This window comes from Fonsecaea nubica (assembly GCF_001646965.1).
Source record: "Fonsecaea nubica strain CBS 269.64 chromosome Unknown Scaff148, whole genome shotgun sequence".
In the NCBI taxonomy this organism is placed as follows: domain Eukaryota; kingdom Fungi; phylum Ascomycota; class Eurotiomycetes; order Chaetothyriales; family Herpotrichiellaceae; genus Fonsecaea; species Fonsecaea nubica.
In genome coordinates, this window is record NW_019173821.1 from 13,696 (window position 1) to 32,203 (window position 18,508).

An 18,508-nucleotide genomic window follows, 5' to 3' on the forward strand; every position below is an offset into this window, starting at 1 on the left:
TAATCCCTATACAGATGATGCCCGCTTAATTCCCCTAACCATGCACGCCATGCAAGACAGCTTCAAAGCATGGGTGCTCTGAAAAACCTTAACCAACACGAGCAAACACATAGACGAGCTCGTCTTTCCACGCTCAATTCCAAAGACAATAAACCAGAATCCCGCCCTCTATCCTCTAAGGAGTCGGCGAGACGGTAACATGGCGAAAAGTCACGGCAAGTCTCGCGCGTGGAAACAACAAGATCTTCACAAATGCCGCAAGCAAAGGCACAAGCAGAGTTCCCTGACCATAGAACGATAAGAGCCTATTGAGCCCAGCTTCCCTTCCTTGCCCTCGCGCCCCAGTCCTCGTCCGCGCCCAAACATGCGCGCTTTCGTTCATCCGCGAAATTCGGACTCTGTCGGGCCCATTCTCTCACATATAACCTCAGCGCTTCCCATCGTTTGCATTTGCCGATGACTTCAGACTCATCCCAGCCATCGCCCTCTGGTGCACCCACGTACCCCTTGGCATCAACGTTGTTATCATCTTTGCGGAGTTCCTCAATAGGGATGCGAGAGATCTTGCTGAGTTCCTCGTCAAACATATGTGCGAGACTAGGGTATCCCAGACTCAGGTAGTTATAAATTTGGGTAATCACACGGTTGGGGAATTCATCCTCGATTTGTTTTTCGATCCGTAGCTTCTTGTCGATAGTGCTAGTAAACGGATCATCGCCATCGTGACTCCGTGGAGGAGTCAGAGGAAGAAAGCCTAGACCCGAGAAGTGCTGCCGCCGTCGAGCAGGAGTCTGATGTCCCCGACCAGGTGTGCTGGCTTCGAATGGGTTATTTCTTTCCCCCGCTGGAGTTACGGGAGACGGTGTCTGAATGCCACTACGCAAGCCGTTCTGCGGGCTCTGAGGTTGCCACAGCCCAGCTTGACACATGCCCATCCACAGCCCGTCGCTCGCATTGTTCTCACGCTTTTTGTGTGGTCTCCAAAGTTCAGGGCTAATGGGTACCGTCGATTCATCATCGCTGTCCGCAGTTCTTGGTCTTGGGGGTTGATCAGGATCGCAGCGCGTCATCTTCGGTGAGATGGTGAACGGGAAGACAAGGTCGTCACCCAGCATCGGGGGTGACGCAGCGGCCCTCATACGTGCCAGCTCGGAGTCCTCTTCCTCTGCTCGGGGCTTTTTCGTCTTCTTCAAGCCTTTCGCCTCCAATGCATGTCGGGTCGCCAGCGCTGTAGCACTGAACCGGCTTTGACCAGCGGTGTCAGCTTTCAGCTCTCGCTTGGCCGCTTCTAGCTGTTCGTGATGTTTTCGCATATTTTCCAACTCTAGATTTAGCTCGGCCGCCGACGACCGTCGGAACGTGCGCGCATCGGCCCCCTTTTCACCCTGAAACATTGGAACTGGCAAAGGACCATCTTCTTCATCTTCACGAGAGATGGCAAAGTGATCCACGGGCTCATGCGGCCGTTCATTGATGTAGGCGGCCATTGCCTGTTCCTCCAGTTCCTTCTCGCTCACCGTCTCTGCCGCCAAACGAAGGACATATTCAGTATAGCTATCCTTTGCACTAGGTGGTGCTCTCTTCGCAAATGATTCCACAGATGAAGGAGAGTCGCTTAGCGAGGGTGCTTCGGAGCCTTCATCTTCTGTGGTCGATTCAATTATGGGCAAATCAGGAACAGCAAATGAGTGTTGGCGTGATATTTCAGGATTCTTTCGAGCCAAAGCCGCCGCAGAGAAGCGCGAGTCTTCAAGTCCTGGGACGTCTTCTGCCTGTTCTTCCTCTTCGCACAGAGGAAACGGCTCTCGTCGACTGGGTGCAGGTGATGGTCTAGTTTCAGCGGTGGGAAGGTGAACACGGCGATAGGAGCCTTTGGCGGTCTCCAATAGTTCTGGAGAGAATTTGCGGGCTCCGGACGAAGCTCTACTAGAAGCAGAGGAGTTACCGGTTGTTTGAGGGTATTCGTCCGACCCTTTTGCATCTGGTTGCCGTCTTCCTCTCGTGGTCGTGCTGGTCTCTATAGGCTCCGGGACAAACTTCCGGCGAGGACGACTCGATGTCGTCTCTGCTCCGTCCTTGGATTTCTTTTCCTTGGAACTCCTTGTCGTCGTCTCAACCGGTTCTGGTGCAAATCTCCTTCGGGGTTTGGGCGTCTCCTCTTCTTGGGGACTGTCTCTGTCCTTGTTACTTCTGCTGCTTGTTTCGACAGGGTCCGGGCTGAATTTCCGTCTCGAGGACTGAGAACTCGATTCTATAGGTTCAGGCGGAAACCGTCTAGGTCCCGCAGAAGCACCGCTTGCGTGCTCGCCAGGAACGGAGGAAGGATCGTTCGGTGATGGAACGGCGTTGATGTTGTATTCATGTGCGGGCACCCCTTCAAACCCTCTGGCCGTTGTCGAGTCCTCGACACTGTCAACGATATTCCTCTTCCTAGAACTTCTGAACGTCTCCTCCACCGGCTGAGGCAAGAACCTGCGAGGTTTGGTCTGAGGAGGAGGCATGGGGTATTCTGAGTTTAAAGATGGCTTGTTGGTAGGAAGTGTGGACGAGGAGTGGTCTGACTGGTTACGGGCTGATCTTGAGCTTCTGACGGTAGTCTCAAGAGGTTCGGGTGCGAATCGCCTGGGCGGAGGCGGGGAGGTCGATGCCATAATCTAAGCCGTGAGGGTGGTGGAAGCTTGCCTCATTTGACAGCCCATGCTTTGCTCAGGTTCCTTTCTTGGAAGGGGGAGGGTTTCAGGAGCACGCGAGCATGGGATGCAACGAGAGGTAAAGGATGCGCAAGGGCCAGAAAATGCGGGGATCATGTACTCTTAGACGAGTATTCGGGTATATACGGAGGATGTTGCGGTTGTATGAGAAGGACGCGAGGGTTGATATGTGATAAGGCGGAGCAGGGAGACGAGGAAGGATGAATGGAGGGAAACGAACGAAAGCGGACAAACAACCAAGTCCTCTATTTGATCTGGCGGACGCACGGGGACCTTGACTTGAGACACAACAAGTCTGAACTCAAACATGCAGGACGTGCGTGGGATGGTTTGTTTTTTTCGTTCTGATTCAGAGAAGCAATGATGGGCGGACGAACAGGAGGAGGTGTTTTTTGGAGAAGCGATTCTAGGACACGAATATGGAGAATGGAATGATGATACCAGGGACGAAAGATACAGTAACCACCAGTGACATGCGTCGTAGCGCTCGTAGGCTTTTTTGGTGGGATGAAGTTGAGCGCGAGTACCCGGTGGTGCAGTACCTGTACCAGCCGTACCAAGCGAAATGACGATGACGACCTTGTTGGGCTCTACGAGGTACGAGGTCCTCCGTACTCCGTAGGTCCTCAGTATAACAGACCAACGTCACCACCCGGCGTCCCACTGGCTCTCGCTTCTTTTGGGGGGGCAAGGAAGAGGGCGTGGCCTTTAACTGAATCTGCACTGGATAGCCCCGACCCTCGCCCAATTTCCCCATTTTAGGGGGTTCAACGGAAAGCCTTAGTAGCCTCTAATCTTGCAAAGTAGCCGGACTTGACTAACGCTGAGAACCTGGGCTCGCCTGGGCTAGACTTCTCCTGCTCACTTACGGTCGCCGGCCGGAGGGTAAATCAACCTCAGCACTCGTCACTGATGTTGTACAAGGACTCGGGAGAGTACCTAGGTACTCTGCACCGAGTACTGATCGCCCTGTATCGGACCTCTGCTGCTCTACGCCGTAACCAAGATGGCGGTCTGATTCCCCCAGACTCCAGATCGACAGGACTAACTGCGCCCTCATCCATATGCGAGGTCTACACCAAGTAGTGAAAGGCGGCGCCACATGAGACTGGACTGACCACGGCTGACCTCTGGACAGAAAATCAAATACTGCCGAATCAGTGTGCGGGACTGACATCGGGACGGTCTCGACATGCATTTCAACACTTCTTGTTTCGACCATATGCTGATCCAACCAAACCAGCTGATGCCATGCCCATGCCATGCCTTGCCTGACTCACCTTGCTCGGGCTGATTCACCCGAGCCGCACTTTTACCTCTTTGCCCATCTCGAGCATCTCTCTAGACCGTCATTTCCCCTGCCTACGAATACGACCGCCGTAAAAACCCAGGATCCAAAAGAACCTGGTTTGAAGAAGTGTTCCCCGGATTTCGTCCTGAATGGCCAGGACGTGCATCACTGGCGGATGTCGTCCACCGCTCTCTCGATCCAGATCCATTCGCGTCCCCCTCTCACCCGACTTCTCCCGAATCTCTTCCAGGGTCGAGCATGAGATCCATGCACCCTTGTCACATCTACCCATGCAGACCACTGTAATAGATCTACTCTGCTCTCATTCATGCGTCCTCCCGTGCGGGCATCAATAGTTTCAGGCAGACCGCAACGCAACGGACAGTTGCAGGCATGGTACTATGCAGTCAGGAACATGTTACCCCGTATTTCAGGGTTCAGCGCAATGGTGCTTTGGTTCTTTCTCATCCAGTCATTCCCAATGGCGGTCAAGTCTACGAATACGAACAACAGTCCTCCATCGCCTGCTACATTACTCTGTACCAAAAAAAATCAGACCGTAACGAGGAAAAAAAAAGAAATCAGCCATCATCCTCCATCTCTCTTATCTCCTTGTCTTCCCTCGTTGTAATCTTGGCGAGTCCGGGCTCCAATTGCAAGCTGCTGGCCATATCCGACGAGTACTGGCCCGTGCCCTCCGAATTACCTGATCCCACACGTACACTGCGTCTCCTCTCGCGCTGGTGCACGATTCCCGGAAAGGCGCGTGGCTCTTGGCCCGAGATATGTGCGTCTGCTGGGTTCGAAGTGGTGGAATATAAGACGCTCGAGGTCCTTCGAAGTCGTGTGGGTGAAGTATTACCCGCGGGCCCGTTTGGGTTTGACCTGTACAGCGCTGCTTCCCTCTCTCTTTCTCTGGCTTGCTGAGCCGGGGCAATCGAATCAGCCACCGCAAACGACGCATAGTACTGCCTCGGGCTCTCCAGACCCCGGTATATCTCGTCCACTGGCGTTGCTGGGTCCGACGGATCGGGCAAGTCAGGGGTACAGCGATCGAAGTGACTATAGTCCTTTGTATATTTCGCAATGAATGCGTGCTCCGCCTTCAGCGTCTCGTGTCTGAACGCCTCTCGGACGTCGGGGACATTGCACTTTGCGACATCATTGCCCAGCACGCCAGGCAGATAGCAGTACTTGCCCAGCCAGCGCTGCTTCAGCGAGAGTTCAAAGCCACACTGATCGACCGAGTGTTTGGCTAATTCGCACATGTCGACCGCGGAGAGCTTGTAGATCTGCGCAGCCACCGAGTACTCCTCGATCAGGGGTTCCTTTGTGAAGGCGAATTGTAAGGGGTCGTCTGTCGACAGCGAGACGTTGAGACCCTTTTTGAAGTAGCTGATGAACGGGTTGCGGTCGTAGGTCAGAAACAGCGCGTTGTTGCTGAGCGGGGACATGGCGATGCCGATCTGCTCGAGGTAGAAGCAGTACTGCAGCAAGGGGACCTTTCGCAACATGATCCCGTGGCTGATGCTGTGACAGCACAGCAATGCGGCGGCGAGGTGATCGGTGTCGCCCGCCTCGCCACAGTGAGGGCGCAGGAGGAAGGTGTTGAAGTTTCTCCGTTTGCGCCAGGCATTGAGAGATGTCAGGTTTGCAAACAGATAATAGATCCAGTATCCGTAGGGTGGGTTCTGCTTGGTGTTCCATTCTTTCGCTGCGGGATATTTGCGATACAGCCGTCGTTCCACCTTACTCTCGTCGTCGACGCTATCGAAGCCGATCACCCGCTGGAGAAAGACGTGTAGTTTGGGATGTGTGGAGGGATCTTGTGTCACCTCAAACAGAGGCTGGAAGATGTTGCGGAGCAGTTGCTCAAAATCCTCCATGGTCTTGAGTGACTTGTACAGGGCGAACAATCGCGGGATCTGTATGAGCCACCGCACATTGTGGGAGAAAAGTTTGTTGTCGACGACCCACGCTGCCAGCGTGTCCCATTCACTCATACTGCGCCCGTAGATGCTGATTCGCCACTCAACCTGTTTACGCAATGGTCAGCAGGGCGAGGCAGAAGCTTCTCCGAGTATTTCCCTTACCATCTGATACTTGCTTGACTCCAAATCCGTGATAACTTCGCGGGTAATCTCGGCAAGATATCTCCCCTTGATGAAGTTGTCGGTCTTCAAAAAGATATCTCTAAGCCGTGACTGTCCGATGGGATTGTACTTCAAGTTGAACTTGTCAAAGCGATGGAACGAGTCCGTATGAGCGTGCATGTCAAGGGTGTCAATGCTCAAGTCGTATGCGGTGAGATTGATGCTGTCGAAGACCTCTTTCAGAGTCAATTCTCTGCCGTCGCGCTCGATCACTATTTCGTCAGGGCACCTTTTCATCTTGCTCTTGATGAAACGCAATAGATGCTTCTGGTTCATGCACGCAGAATGATGCACGTGGGTGTCCACTTTCCTGACGTTGTAAAAGTCTCGGTGAGGTACCTTCTTCGTATCTGCGACCTCTTCATACTCATTCAAGAGAGCATACAGGTTGTAACGCCCTTCTAGATATTGCAGGCGGCGGTAGGCAAAGCTCTTGGCCGGCCCATCGGAGGCGATATCGAGGATCGTATCAAGTGCCATGTAATAGTCCCGCAAAGTCGGAACCTCGACTATTGGCTGATCGTCTTCACCGTAAACTTGATAGACACTTCCAGCATCCATCTCGAAGCGCAAGCTCTTGGCTTGCTTCCCGGGAATAACGCATTCGCTCAAGTCGAAATCTTCGCCAATGGCATGGCCAGGCTTTCTTGCCTTTTTGGCGCTCGTGGGTGACGCCGGACCTCCTCGGTCAGAGCCCGTCTGGCTTGCGTTGGTCGGCCACATGTTCAACTCACCTGCACTCGCGTTTCGTGCCTTCATGTCGATCATGTACAGACTGCTCGACGTGCTGTTGGGAGGGATATAGCCCTGAGGAGGTTCGCGAGCCTTTTGCTCATTCCACACAGGGTTCGGTGGAGGCGGATAGATTTCCCAAGTTTCTTCATCCTTTGGGTTTACGCCGGGACACTGTAACGAGAGCTTGAGATACTTCTGCCTCAAATCCAGCACTGTCTTGATCTTGTCACAAATCGACCGCACTTCGCTGATGATCGATTCATCAGTCGTAGCGAGTCCGCCGGGGCCAGAGCCCAGGCCCATTCCGGCACCAGCGCCGTGCATACCTTCGTGAGCTAGCAGAGGATCCTTGAACTCGTGTGGGAGACCAGGGTGGCGTTTGTGATCCCGTGCAGCGGCATCGGCAAGCAGTGTCGGATCCGGGCGGATTTCTTGATGATTGCCCACATGAGTTTGCAGGGAAGGAAATGACTCCTTGTTATGGTTGAGCTGAAAGCCACTGGGGCCAGTGCCACGTTGGGAGACACGAGACTGCCTGGATGTCATGCTAGGGGTCCGCTGTAGCGTTGCCATTTCTCCATCCATCGCAGAGGCAGGCATGGTGTAGGACTTGCCCAACATCAACGGACTGCCGAAATCCTTCTCGGATTTAGTGTCCAATCGATGCCGCTGATAGATGAGTTTGGCATCGGCATAGGTGTCGCGCTTTTCGGCGGCATAGTGGTAGAAGGGATGGGGTAAGTGCTCGTCTTCTGGGGCTCCTTCTGACGAGTCTGTATAGTCTGATTGAGGCGCTTTCTCCAGTCCTTCAGTTCCTTGCTCGTGTTGGTCTTCTTGAGGTTGCTTGGATCCTCTTCTGGTTGAGCCCTTTCGGGAGCGAGGGGCATCCTTACTTCCGGGCACACGCGAGGATTTCCAGTCGTATACGTCTGCTTCGTCGTCCGAGTCAGTTGTACCACCGTGCGGCGTGTGGTGTAGTGCAGTGCTGCGGGTATCCATGGTCACTATGTTCTAGCCTGTGCAGTGGAATGTAGCCACCCTTGTCAGTCAAGAATGAGGCCAACTGGGTTTTGTACTGTCTTTGCTTAGACTCTAAGAAACATGGCACACAGTCTATTGTAGCCACCTGAGCAGTATAGTCGAGAAGACAATTTGTTTTCCAGCAGGAACCTGTCTTGCCTGCTGAGGAAATATAGGTAGATAGCATCGAGTCGAGGAAAGGAGTTGTAATACTAGTGGAAAGCTTGTGGTTCTTGGACCGCGGGATTTCTTGGCGTGGCTTTTAGTACTAGCGGCCATCGGATGTGACTTGGTTACTAAGCCAGGTTGGTCTTAATTGACTCCAATTGGATCCATTTCAACGCCTCGCCTCGTTGTCGCCCATTTTGACGGCCAGCACCACATGTCGATGGGCGCTTGAGGGATTCTCATCTGGATATACCTCGTACAAATATATACTCGGTATATGAGGGCCGGCGGCAAGAGGAAACACGTATTGGTAAAACAGGGATCCAACCCCAAATCTAAATCTTGACCCTCAAAGGTGACACATCTGTCTTCCAAAGGTTTTTATACAAGATCAAGAACCATATAGCCCCCCATACTCCGCCCTATGCGCGCTGGCTAACAAGACAAGAATCAACACTTCACAGTACCCTGACGAAACTTCATTTCGACCCGTTCAATGCCCCACAAATCACCTTGACCAGCCACGCATCCCCGGTATAGGAGGAGCACGCTTGCTTGATCGAGGTCAACTCATCACTGTCGACATTGAGATCGTCGATGTCGGTGCCATCCACGACAATATCATCGACAACGGCGTCATCATCAAATGCCTTGTCCGAAGTATCGCCTGGTGGCGAAGTTGGCTTCGACCCCTTCGTTGAGCTTGTTGGTGAGTTGGTCGCGGTTTGCTTAGAGTTCGTGGTCGAATGTCCTGGGGACAGCGCTTCAAGAGGTTTGCCATGTAGCTTCCAACCTTTAAGCCCCGCCCTGATGTTGTCCGGCGGGTCTTGCGGCCCCAGCCACGGCGCTTTCCACCCTCCAGAGATACTGGTCGGATGTCCTGTGCTGTTGGCGACACAATATTTCGAGTTGAACTGTGTCCCTTTTCGCTCTTTGAAAGCCACGGTTGCGACTCGTGACCAAATGAAGGTCGGGTCATACATCATTTCTCTCGTCCACCAGAGCCGACAGTCGGCTGCCTCATACACAAACTGAAGCGGGGTGGCCGTCTGTTCACCATACCGAAAGTGGTTGCAACCATTTACTCCACCGGCACCCTGTTCGTCCAACGTTCGCGCCACCGGCTCGTAGGTGAAATCCTCCCAGATTGTGCCGTTCGCAAGCTCCGAGAACGTACTGTTGGGACTGTGAAGGAGATCGACCCATGGTATCAACCGAGTAAATGGGAAGACCTGGCTGCCTTTCACACCGCCAACCGCTTGCATTGGCCCTGTTTGTGGTCGACCTCCCACTGTAATAAACTGCACACCGCTGTAACTTTTCAAATACTCTGATACCACTGTACAGGTACTTGCACAAAAGCCGTCAGTGAGCACGACAATGTCCTGCGCCGCAAACGGTTGTCGAAATCCCGTACGATTATTCGTCCCTGTAATGATGATGCCGTTATCTTGGAAGTTGGTGTAACCCGGATCCGTGTAGTTGACCTGGAAGTAGGCGCTGAAGTTCCCACCGTTCGCGGGGTAGGGCCCATAGTATGTCTCAAAATCAGGGAAGTCGTAAAACTGGTGGCTTACAATCGACTGGTACGCCAGTGTGTTATATGCAACCGTATCGTATTGCTCGTCACTTTCGTCGTCGGTTTTCGTGGCATTCGAATACATCTCGGACGCAGCATTGCCCAAGATCCAGAAGCCAAGATGGTCCCGCACATTCGACTTGTCAATGGGCTTGATGGATGGGAAGAGTTGGGCGTAGGTGTCGGTTCCAAGGACAACAAAGCCACCTGGATAAGAGTTAACACCTCTAGTGAGTTAGTCACGACCAAGTACTGACCTGGATTGCCCTGAAGGTCTACGATCAACTTTTTCTTCCCGGTCTTGACCGCTGCATCGAGAAACTTTTCTATCACTGACTGAAATTCTCTTTCATAATCGTCCCCACTGGACTCCGATTCGAACTCTCGGATCTGAAGAACAGCCACATCAGTCAGGCCAGTCTCGTTCAGATAGTACCCAGCTACCGAATCAGCGCTGTGCTTGATCACTGGATATGGGAAGTTTGCAATGGTAGGTGAGCTTGGGGCTGCCTCGGTTGTTGTGGGGGCCTCTGAGGTGGTTGGACTTGTGCTACTGGCAGAGGATGTGGATGTGGCTGTGGCCCGTAGCGTCTCTGTGTCAAAGGCACCGTAACACAGCGAGGAGTAGGCATCGTCCCCCGTATGGACACCATCAAGAAGCACGTTGACGACAGCGATATTGGGATATTCGCGCGTAGTTCCATTCGCAAACGTAATGTTGGTTGAAGGCCCTGGGTAAAAAAGGGAGGCCCGGAATGAGTCGTCCCGCTGTGAAACCAAGTTGGGAGTCAGTTGATTCCATAGGGAGTCCGGGTCTTGACCCGCGCGAACCATAGATTGGGTCAATAGAAAGGTAACGACATCGACGCCGTCAATACTCGTGACTGGGGAAGGAGCATATCCGGTCACAGGGCGAGGCAGGCCAGTTTCTTCATCCGACAACACAAGATCATCTATCATCTGTTAGTCGAATTCTCACATGGTTTCACCGTCGAATGCTGCACTTGCCCCTCAGGTACACTTGTGGTTCCTCGACTCCGTCTGAGGAGATGGTAGCCAGGCCATCCCCGGCAGTGCGAAGAAAGGTGAAGGAGGAAAACAAGTCGATCTGGAACGAAAGGTGTCCATCCCGTGCCGAAGTCAACAATGCAACTATTTCCGCCTGCATGTCATATTCACTCTGATATAAGCCAGCCTCCACCTTCTTTTGTATACTGTTCAAACCCCCATCGAGATCGACGGCGGGAAAGAGGTAGCCCGACGGCGGGTTCAGCAGATATTCTTTGTTGCTTTGAAACTCGAGATACGTCCGCAAAGAGTTCAGGAGGCGGATCGCCGGCTCTTGGTAGTTCGGCACGGATTTCATGCATTCGTAGGCGAGTTCGGCAGGTATCTGTGCTTTCTCCCGGTCAGGATTTGCGGATGCGAATGCTGATGAGGCACTGGATGCAGCAGAACAAGCTGATCCCTTTGGTATTGTTCCGGTTGCTCGGGGCAGGATAGCCGGAGGAGAGGTGACGATGTTGGCACCGACGGTGGCCTGGACCAATGCGATTGCAAGGGCGCACGCTTTCCATACGTTCTTTGCCATGGATGGTGTTGGATTCAGCTCGTCTCCCACGGCGACCTCAGGCTGGGCGCTGTTCAAGACAAGGCTACCCGCTCAAGGAGAGAAAAAAAAGAGAGAGGGATTGAACGAGAGACTCCGACGATAAGGCAATCCGCATTGCAGGTAAGGGTTCCCATCCATTTAATAACGAAATATCTTTCAACAGAAGTCCGAGAGTCAGGGAGAATGGGCCGTAAGACTATCGGCCCTGCTTTCTGTGCAACAGGAACCCGGTCCACTTAGCAGATCCGCGAGGATCAAAGGATCGAAATCATCTGTGGCTGGAAGAGAGACATCAGTCTCCCTATCGGATGCATTCTGCGCCCCAGAAGGATTCACATTTGAGCTCGTGAATACGAAGTTCCGCAGCAGGACTCAAGCCTCGACTGCGCATATGCTGCGGCTGAGCCTTGGCCCCCAAATTTGGAGACTTTCGGCCCGGTCTCGCTTGTGCCACGAGCAAATCAAGAGAGGCAATAGATGAGAGCTAAGAGAGGGAGGCGAGATTCTACAGAGGAGTTACGAGTACCTCTATACCTCGGGCGGAGATATGATGATGGAACCCGCACAGAGTAAGATGGAGCAATTCCATGTCCGTGCGCCCTGCAGTTACTCGATTGGTTTTTATACATGATTGTCAAGCAAGCAGTATAGCTATATAGGTTGGAGGACATGTATACTCGTACATCTGGTCACTCAGACCACATATTGGCTACTCGCATATTGCGACACACAGGATTCAGCGTTTCAAGGAGCAGAGTAAGCGTATCCAGCAACTTGTCCATCTCGAGTCAATGGATACCTGATTAATAACATTGGTAGAGTTTCGAATCACTCGTCTTCCAGCGTGGATATGTGGCAAACAAGTGCTACTCGTGCTGTGGATGCAACGGTGTATAATAATAGGAGATTGACGAACCCACCCTCCACCACAGAGTAATTTCCTCATGCTATACCTCGTACTAATGACTGAACACGTACCTACGACTAGAGGGACAGCGCTAGGCGCTTAGCATTGTTTTCTCAGGCTTTTGATACTAAGCCTCCAGCGCCTTTTTGTTACAAACGTGAAGCAGATGGGGGAAAGTTCTCCGTACTGTGGCATTCTCTGATCCTTCAGGTTTCGTGGTGCTTATGAACAGAGTATGAGGGACTTTTCCCGATCCCTTTCCTTTCAATTAGGGGGGCCATCATATAGTTGGTCACCACCTCCCCGGAACTCTCACCCAAACCTGCATAAAATGAATCACATCTGATTGAGCAAGTTGAGTTACGACTCCTCCAATTCCAACACAAAACGAAAAAAACTCCCCCCCTGGCATGGGAAAAAAAGGGTCGGAACTCCATCTCCAGTGGTAAACCGTATTCCAACCGCCGTCCCAACTTTGGCCAGCCCATCATACATTCCTCTTGTGTATCCTGTACAGTACAAAGTCACAAGCCATAGATTCGCTTTCATCAGGGCTCATTCGAGTTCATCGTCACTCGCCGCCTCTCCGCAGTCGCCTATGAGATCGCTGCCTTGCTTTGATCGCTTCGTCTGTAAGAATATCATCCGGGAGCTCAAATTCTTCCTCGGAAAAGTCGGGAATGGGATGACCAAAAGCAAGAATGGTCCGTCCCCTCTGACGACCCGCGACCGCTGCGTCTCGCAAATGTCGTTTATCGAAAAAGGAAGTGAACAACTTCGGCGGCGAAGCGTCGGGCCACTGTGCAGGTGTTGGTTTTCTGCGTTTGTTGGCAATCTTTGCTTCCTCGATCAGTTGTTGCGATGCAAGTGCATCGAGCTCACTGGAGTTTGGAGCATGGCTTGATGCACTGTCAAGACTGCCCTCCTCCACGCCCGAGCCGTTGTTTGACCCTTCAGTCTCCGCGTTATCGCCTTCGTCCTCATTTTCTGCTTGGTCCTCCAACACGGCTGCTTCCAGCAACTCTTGCTCTCGCTCCATCTTTCTGCGCTTCTCTTCCTCTTTCCATCTTTTGAACTTGTCAATCAAGGCTTGGGTTTCTCGTATGAAAAGTAGTCGTTTGGGCTCGTAGCGCTTCTTCTCTGTCTCGGTAACGCCGGTTATTCCAAGGGTTTTCAACCAGTCTGGTCCTCGCAGGTCGTCGAGGAGTTTCTCCAATTGGTATTTTTCGTGCTGGGCTCGTTCCCTATCACTATTCTTCATTTGCTTCTCATGCCTTTCAGCCTTGGCATGGATCTTGATGTATACATCCTCGCTCAAAGGGTCGACTGGCTCAGCACCGACAGGGTCGTCCGGTGGGTTCAGGCGGATGACTTGTGTGTTGTGAAGCGGCTTGTGCGCTCCAAAAGGGTCAGACTTGGGCTGTCTCGGCTCGAAGTCAGGTGTATCGTCAACCAAGACGATCTTCGTTCTGACGGTCAAAGCTTCTACTGGAGGTCAGTAAGAGTCTTAACCAGAAGTTACAAAAAAGCCATACCTGGATCGGGGGGCTTCAGACTCAGCATCTCCTCAAAATCTGGGAAATACTGCGCAAGCTCCGTTTTAGCCCGAGACCCTCCATCCTCTGAGCGTAATTTTCGCCGGTCCTCATGGTTTGTGGACAGACCGCCTCCTCGAATTGCGGCTCTCGCCTTCTCTTCGATAATTCTGATCTGATCATATTGTGATTTTTCGCCTGGGGATAGAGGCGAGTCGATGGGGGTGTTGTTGATATGTGTGGTATTTGCATTGGCCGCAGGCGTGGGAGGCACTCCAGTCGGGGTGGCGGCGGGAGGTGGTGAGAGGGCTTTAGGTAAACCCCCTCGACTGCGTAGCGGGATACGTAACTGTGGTATTTCGCCCTTGTTGGTCGACAACCGACGTCTTTTCAGGTCGTGCTCGGGTGTGGCAACAGTGGCAGCTCGGAGCCGTTTCGATCTGACAGTGATGCCTTCATTGCCAGATTTGGGGAGGAGAGGTGGTGGTTCGTTGTTGGTAGGACTGTTGGACGTTGCTTTGTGGCCTCGTAGTGTAGGGCGCCTCAATGACGACCTAGAGCCGGCCACCATGGTATGCACTGTGTTCGGAAGCTCATGATGCTGCTAGGGAGACGGTGAAGAATATGCTCATTCGCGGTGAGGAGAGAGAGAATCGATTCTGGATTGTTGGTCAAGCCTGCTGCAAGGTGAAGTCAAACTGCGCTCTCGGTTTCAGGGCTCAAATGGGCGCCTGCCGCGTAAAATTCATGTCTCGCGGTGCCCGCAGGTTCTAGGTGATGGCGGATCTAGGCACTGGAGCACCCAAGCAAAGTCAATCTCGTTGTCACCCAAGGGCTCTCCAGCTTCTACTGCACAGTACAACCTGTATTCTGTGTCAGAATCGTGCCACTTCTAGTACTTTCAATTCGGACGGCCAGGTCTTTGCTGATGGGTAAATGCACGCGTCATAAGGATAGATTTCTGTACAGAAATGGGCTGTCTGACAAACGCCCAGAATGCCTCCTGCGGCTGCTAGCCTACGCATGGCATGCGGGATCCTGAACGCCCCCCTTCCTGTGCCCTTTGTTTTATTTCTCCCTTTCCTTGCCATCAGAGCTCCCAGACCTTGATCCCGTTCCTGTGTCGTTACTTGGGGTGTCTTGATATGTTTCTTCATCACTGTAGAGATCGTCATCACTCTCGCCCGCAAATGCATCATACAGTTCGCCGCCTCGTCGAGCCCTTCCCTTGGCTCGTCCTCCCCGTGCGGTCAAGCCTTGTTGCTCATCCTCATCTGCATCGCCAACCATTTCAAACTCGTATGCATCGCGGGGGTTGTTTCGAAGCCTTTTCCTTCGTTGGATCAAGAAATAGATTCCCAGGCCCATACAGAAGAGTATGATCAACACGATTGAGCCGTATATCCAAATCTGTGTGCGCTTCGATACACCAAAGGTTGGGAAAAACGAAGGAAGGAAGCCATCTGAGTACTCGCTGGGTTCACCCGTCACTGTCGCTGTGGCAGCAGGCACAGACACCGTATTGGTTGCCGTGACAATGACCACAGAATCTGTTGCATCGGTAGGCTTAGGCTTAATAGGCCTGTCAATATGGTCGGTGGGTGTTGTGGGAAGCCCAGTAGGTGGAGCTCCAGGCTCCACACTGGTTGTGCTAACAATGACGGTGGCAGTTTCATGGTCGTCGTCATGCTCGTCAGGTAGTGGGTGAAGCGTCTGAATCTGTGGATTGATACATTCACCCCATAAATTCAGACGCCAGTCGATAAAGGTTCCATTGAATTCATTCTTCTGGGAATCTTTGACAATCACAGTCCAGTTGCCAATCCCAGACTCACCCCTATTGTGGTATTAGTCACGAATGGGGCGGGAACAGTCTGTTGCAGCTTTCACTTACCAGTGAACCACCGACATGAACGTCCAGTCATCATACCCTTCTGCGGCTCCGTCTGGACCACGGGAGGTCGCGATTTCGCTGACCAAGCCACTGGGACTGATCAGATCTACACTCAAATCACCTCTCCTGGTGTGCTCAACATTCATGGTTACAGTGACGTGTTCGAGTCTTTCCAGGTTGGCCTTGTTCAGCATCTCCTTGGTGACTTCGAAACTCGCAGCCAGTCCTTGCTCACCCTCCGGTATATCATGCTGGACGCTGAGCCAGGGTGAGTGGAACCAAGCCTGTGGCTTGACTGTTTTCCACGTCTTAGCAGCCTCGACGAATCTATAAGCGTCGATTTTGCCATACCCGTAGGCGTGGCTGAATCTCTTGCCAATGGTCGTGTTCTGCCAGCTTCCGTCGTCTTCGTGTATGGGGATGGCGGTCTCAACGCAAAGATATTGTAGATCTCGCCAGGTAAGGTCTGGCCGAATGCCGAGTGCAAGTGCTACTGTGCCGACAACGAGCGGGCCTGCGGCTGATGTCCCGCCATGGCCATTGTAACATTTGTCGACCCCAACATCGGTAGTGTGGATGGCGTCCTGATTGCCGGAACTATATGTCACAACTAATTGTGCGGAGCAAGCTTCGGAGTAGTAGGGATGGTTACCGGCACGGTCAATGCCTCCGACCGTGATGCTGTAGATGCTGTTGGTATAACCATCAAAGTTGCAGTTGTCCTGACTTGCCGCTCCGTTCCCGGCCGCAAATACGAAAACAGACCCTAGGCCGTTTCGACCATTCTGAATACCATTGACCATGGCCCGTTGGATGAGAAGACCCGGGGCTTCCATGGTTGCGCCATCGTCCGGTGGACCCCAAGAACAGGAGTAGATCTGATTGTCCTGGTAGTGGTAGTTTATGGCTATCGCCTCGTCTTCATCAGTGATGGGTTTTGACAAGATTCGAATGCCCGCGACTTTGCTGTCATAGGCCATCCCCACGCCGCAAACGTTATTTCTAACAGCGGCAATCTCTCCCGCACAGCGGGTGCCATGTTTGTCATCAAAAAGTCGCGGCTTCGGTTCGGGAGAGTTGTCGTTAAAGTCCCACGAACCTTCCGCATAATAGTTGTCCTTGAGGTCGTTGCTGTATAAGTCCAGTCCATCATCGATAACAGCAGAAATGGTACCATTACCAGTAATGCCCTCCAGCCAGAGACCAGTGACGTTCAGATCGTGACCAAGCTGCAGAGGATTGAATAGGTGCCACTGCTCCTTAAAAATAGGGTCTTTGATCTTTAGAGTGTCTGCGATTGTGTTCAAACGCTGAATTGCTTCTTGCTGCGCTTGTTCCGACGATCCATCAGACTCTGGGTCCACTGCGTCCTGGCGTACACGACCGGCCGGGAGAGGTGGAGGTATTCGCTTGACATGGCGATGTCGCAACTCTTGCTTCTCCAACCAAAGAACATCTGTAAGATCCGGGGATGTTTCTGCTCGCGGAGCCAATGCATATCTGCCGTCTAAGGAGCGTCTCCTTCTCTTCTTTCTCCTCTTTAATTCTTGTAACGCATGCTCCAACTCCTGACAGGAGCTCTTCGAGCATGAAAAAGAATAATGATGGCTCAGTTCCCCAATCTGTCCTTCAAAATTTATCCCTAGTCGATCCGCAACTTCTTGAGGAACCGCGGTAGGGTGGAGGTGGAGGGCAAAGTAGTCATTCTGGTCATGGTCGCGCGGCGTCGCTTCGGTGAACCCAGTCAGAAGGAGGAGTGGAAGCCATACTGGAAGCCGCATGATAAAATGTATAAAGGGGAATCACTCCAGAAAGCCAGGCATACCTCACACGATAGGTGAAAGAGTGTTGTCGGTGCCTAATATATGACAGATGGTGCAGGTTTCGGAGTGGTCCAATTCGACTCGACTCGATTGAGAAAGCGTTGCGTTCGAAGATGCGAAAATCTCAGGGCACAACTGAGGAAACAGAAGAAGATGCGATCGATCCGGTGAGTGTACGCACGTAGAATGGGTGCTGGTGGTGGATTTGTGAAACGTGGGACAGACTGACGGTCTGGCAATGTTGATATTACAATGGGCGCAGTCAAATTGAGGACTGGCGCGTTCAGAGAATGGGCAAAGACAAAGCAAAGGAGTGCGATTATGTCTTTATTAGGAGTTGACGGTAATCTTTTGACGTTGGAGAAGGGACCTAACAGTCTTTCAAGGTCACAGAGAAATAGAGCAAGAGGTGGCTCTCTGGAATATGTTAGATACAAAAATATTGTTCCGGATGATGGGGATCCTGACACCTGCAGTCATGTAGTTACACCCGCATCGCAAGGAATTGCTCCTGGGTGCATATCTGGCAAGTTTGCCGTGTGCCAACTTGGTCGTAGTCCCCTGGTGGAGTAAGTATTCCGCTACTTATCGGTCAGGTCATTGGCCCCGACAAAGCCCCATGGGTGCCAATTAGCAGCCCCCTTGGAGGGCTAACTAAGCGGCCCGCGCCTGGGACCAATTTCTCCCTGTGAAAGGGCCGTGGCTACAGCTGGACTTTGTGACGAATCCGAAGCTCCACCCGGGCCCGGTGTCGCGAGATCTTGAAAGTTGGAGTTCCTCGCCTCTGCGATTGACGTGGTCGACCAAAATACCACATTTTACCAGCCACACAGACCATGTGTCCGGCCTACGGGGCACCTACCTTTCTTTCCTTTCCTGCGTCAATCGATCTGCGGTGTCTGCTTGAAGTGTTCTCTTTTTCTTGTACATAATGACATTGTTGAATTGAGGCTTCAGGTCATTTTCTCGCTGTCCAATTATCATTGTGCTACATTGCTCTTCTCCATTCCCATGTGAAACTGTCCGGAACAAACATTTTGTATCCTCTTGAACGGGGCGTCTCATTTCGGCCATCGCTTT

At 52.4% G+C, this 18,508-nt stretch overlaps 5 protein-coding genes across 5 annotated transcripts; all 5 read right to left on the reverse strand.

Moving 5' to 3' along the window:
- Positions 1–305: 305 nt before the first annotated feature.
- On the reverse strand, positions 306–2,651 carry AYO20_11347 (hypothetical protein; the record flags this gene model as incomplete). Its single annotated transcript, XM_022649599.1, has 1 exon — positions 306–2,651. The coding sequence occupies one exon, from the start codon at positions 2,649–2,651 to the stop codon at positions 306–308; it is 2,346 nt and encodes a 781-aa protein (XP_022494423.1).
- Positions 2,652–4,583: 1,932 nt separating this feature from the next.
- On the reverse strand, positions 4,584–7,889 carry AYO20_11348 (hypothetical protein; the record flags this gene model as incomplete). The annotated part of the gene is made up of 2 exons (XM_022649600.1): positions 4,584–6,038; positions 6,096–7,889. 2 exons carry the CDS (start codon positions 7,887–7,889, stop codon positions 4,584–4,586), a joined length of 3,249 nt encoding a protein of 1,082 aa, XP_022494424.1.
- Positions 7,890–8,557: 668 nt separating this feature from the next.
- Positions 8,558–11,248, reverse strand: AYO20_11349 (hypothetical protein; the record flags this gene model as incomplete). Its single annotated transcript, XM_022649601.1, has 3 exons — positions 8,558–9,864; positions 9,915–10,617; positions 10,679–11,248. The coding sequence occupies 3 exons, from the start codon at positions 11,246–11,248 to the stop codon at positions 8,558–8,560; spliced, it is 2,580 nt and encodes an 859-aa protein (XP_022494425.1).
- A 1,499-nt stretch (positions 11,249–12,747) lies between these two features.
- AYO20_11350 (hypothetical protein) lies at positions 12,748–14,282 on the reverse strand (the record flags this gene model as incomplete). Its single annotated transcript, XM_022649602.1, has 2 exons — positions 12,748–13,661; positions 13,712–14,282. 2 exons carry the CDS (start codon positions 14,280–14,282, stop codon positions 12,748–12,750), a joined length of 1,485 nt encoding a protein of 494 aa, XP_022494426.1.
- A 497-nt stretch (positions 14,283–14,779) lies between these two features.
- Positions 14,780–17,386, reverse strand: AYO20_11351 (hypothetical protein; the record flags this gene model as incomplete). Its single annotated transcript, XM_022649603.1, has 2 exons — positions 14,780–15,548; positions 15,606–17,386. The coding sequence occupies 2 exons, from the start codon at positions 17,384–17,386 to the stop codon at positions 14,780–14,782; spliced, it is 2,550 nt and encodes an 849-aa protein (XP_022494427.1).
- Between the last annotated feature and the right edge of the window lie 1,122 nt (positions 17,387–18,508).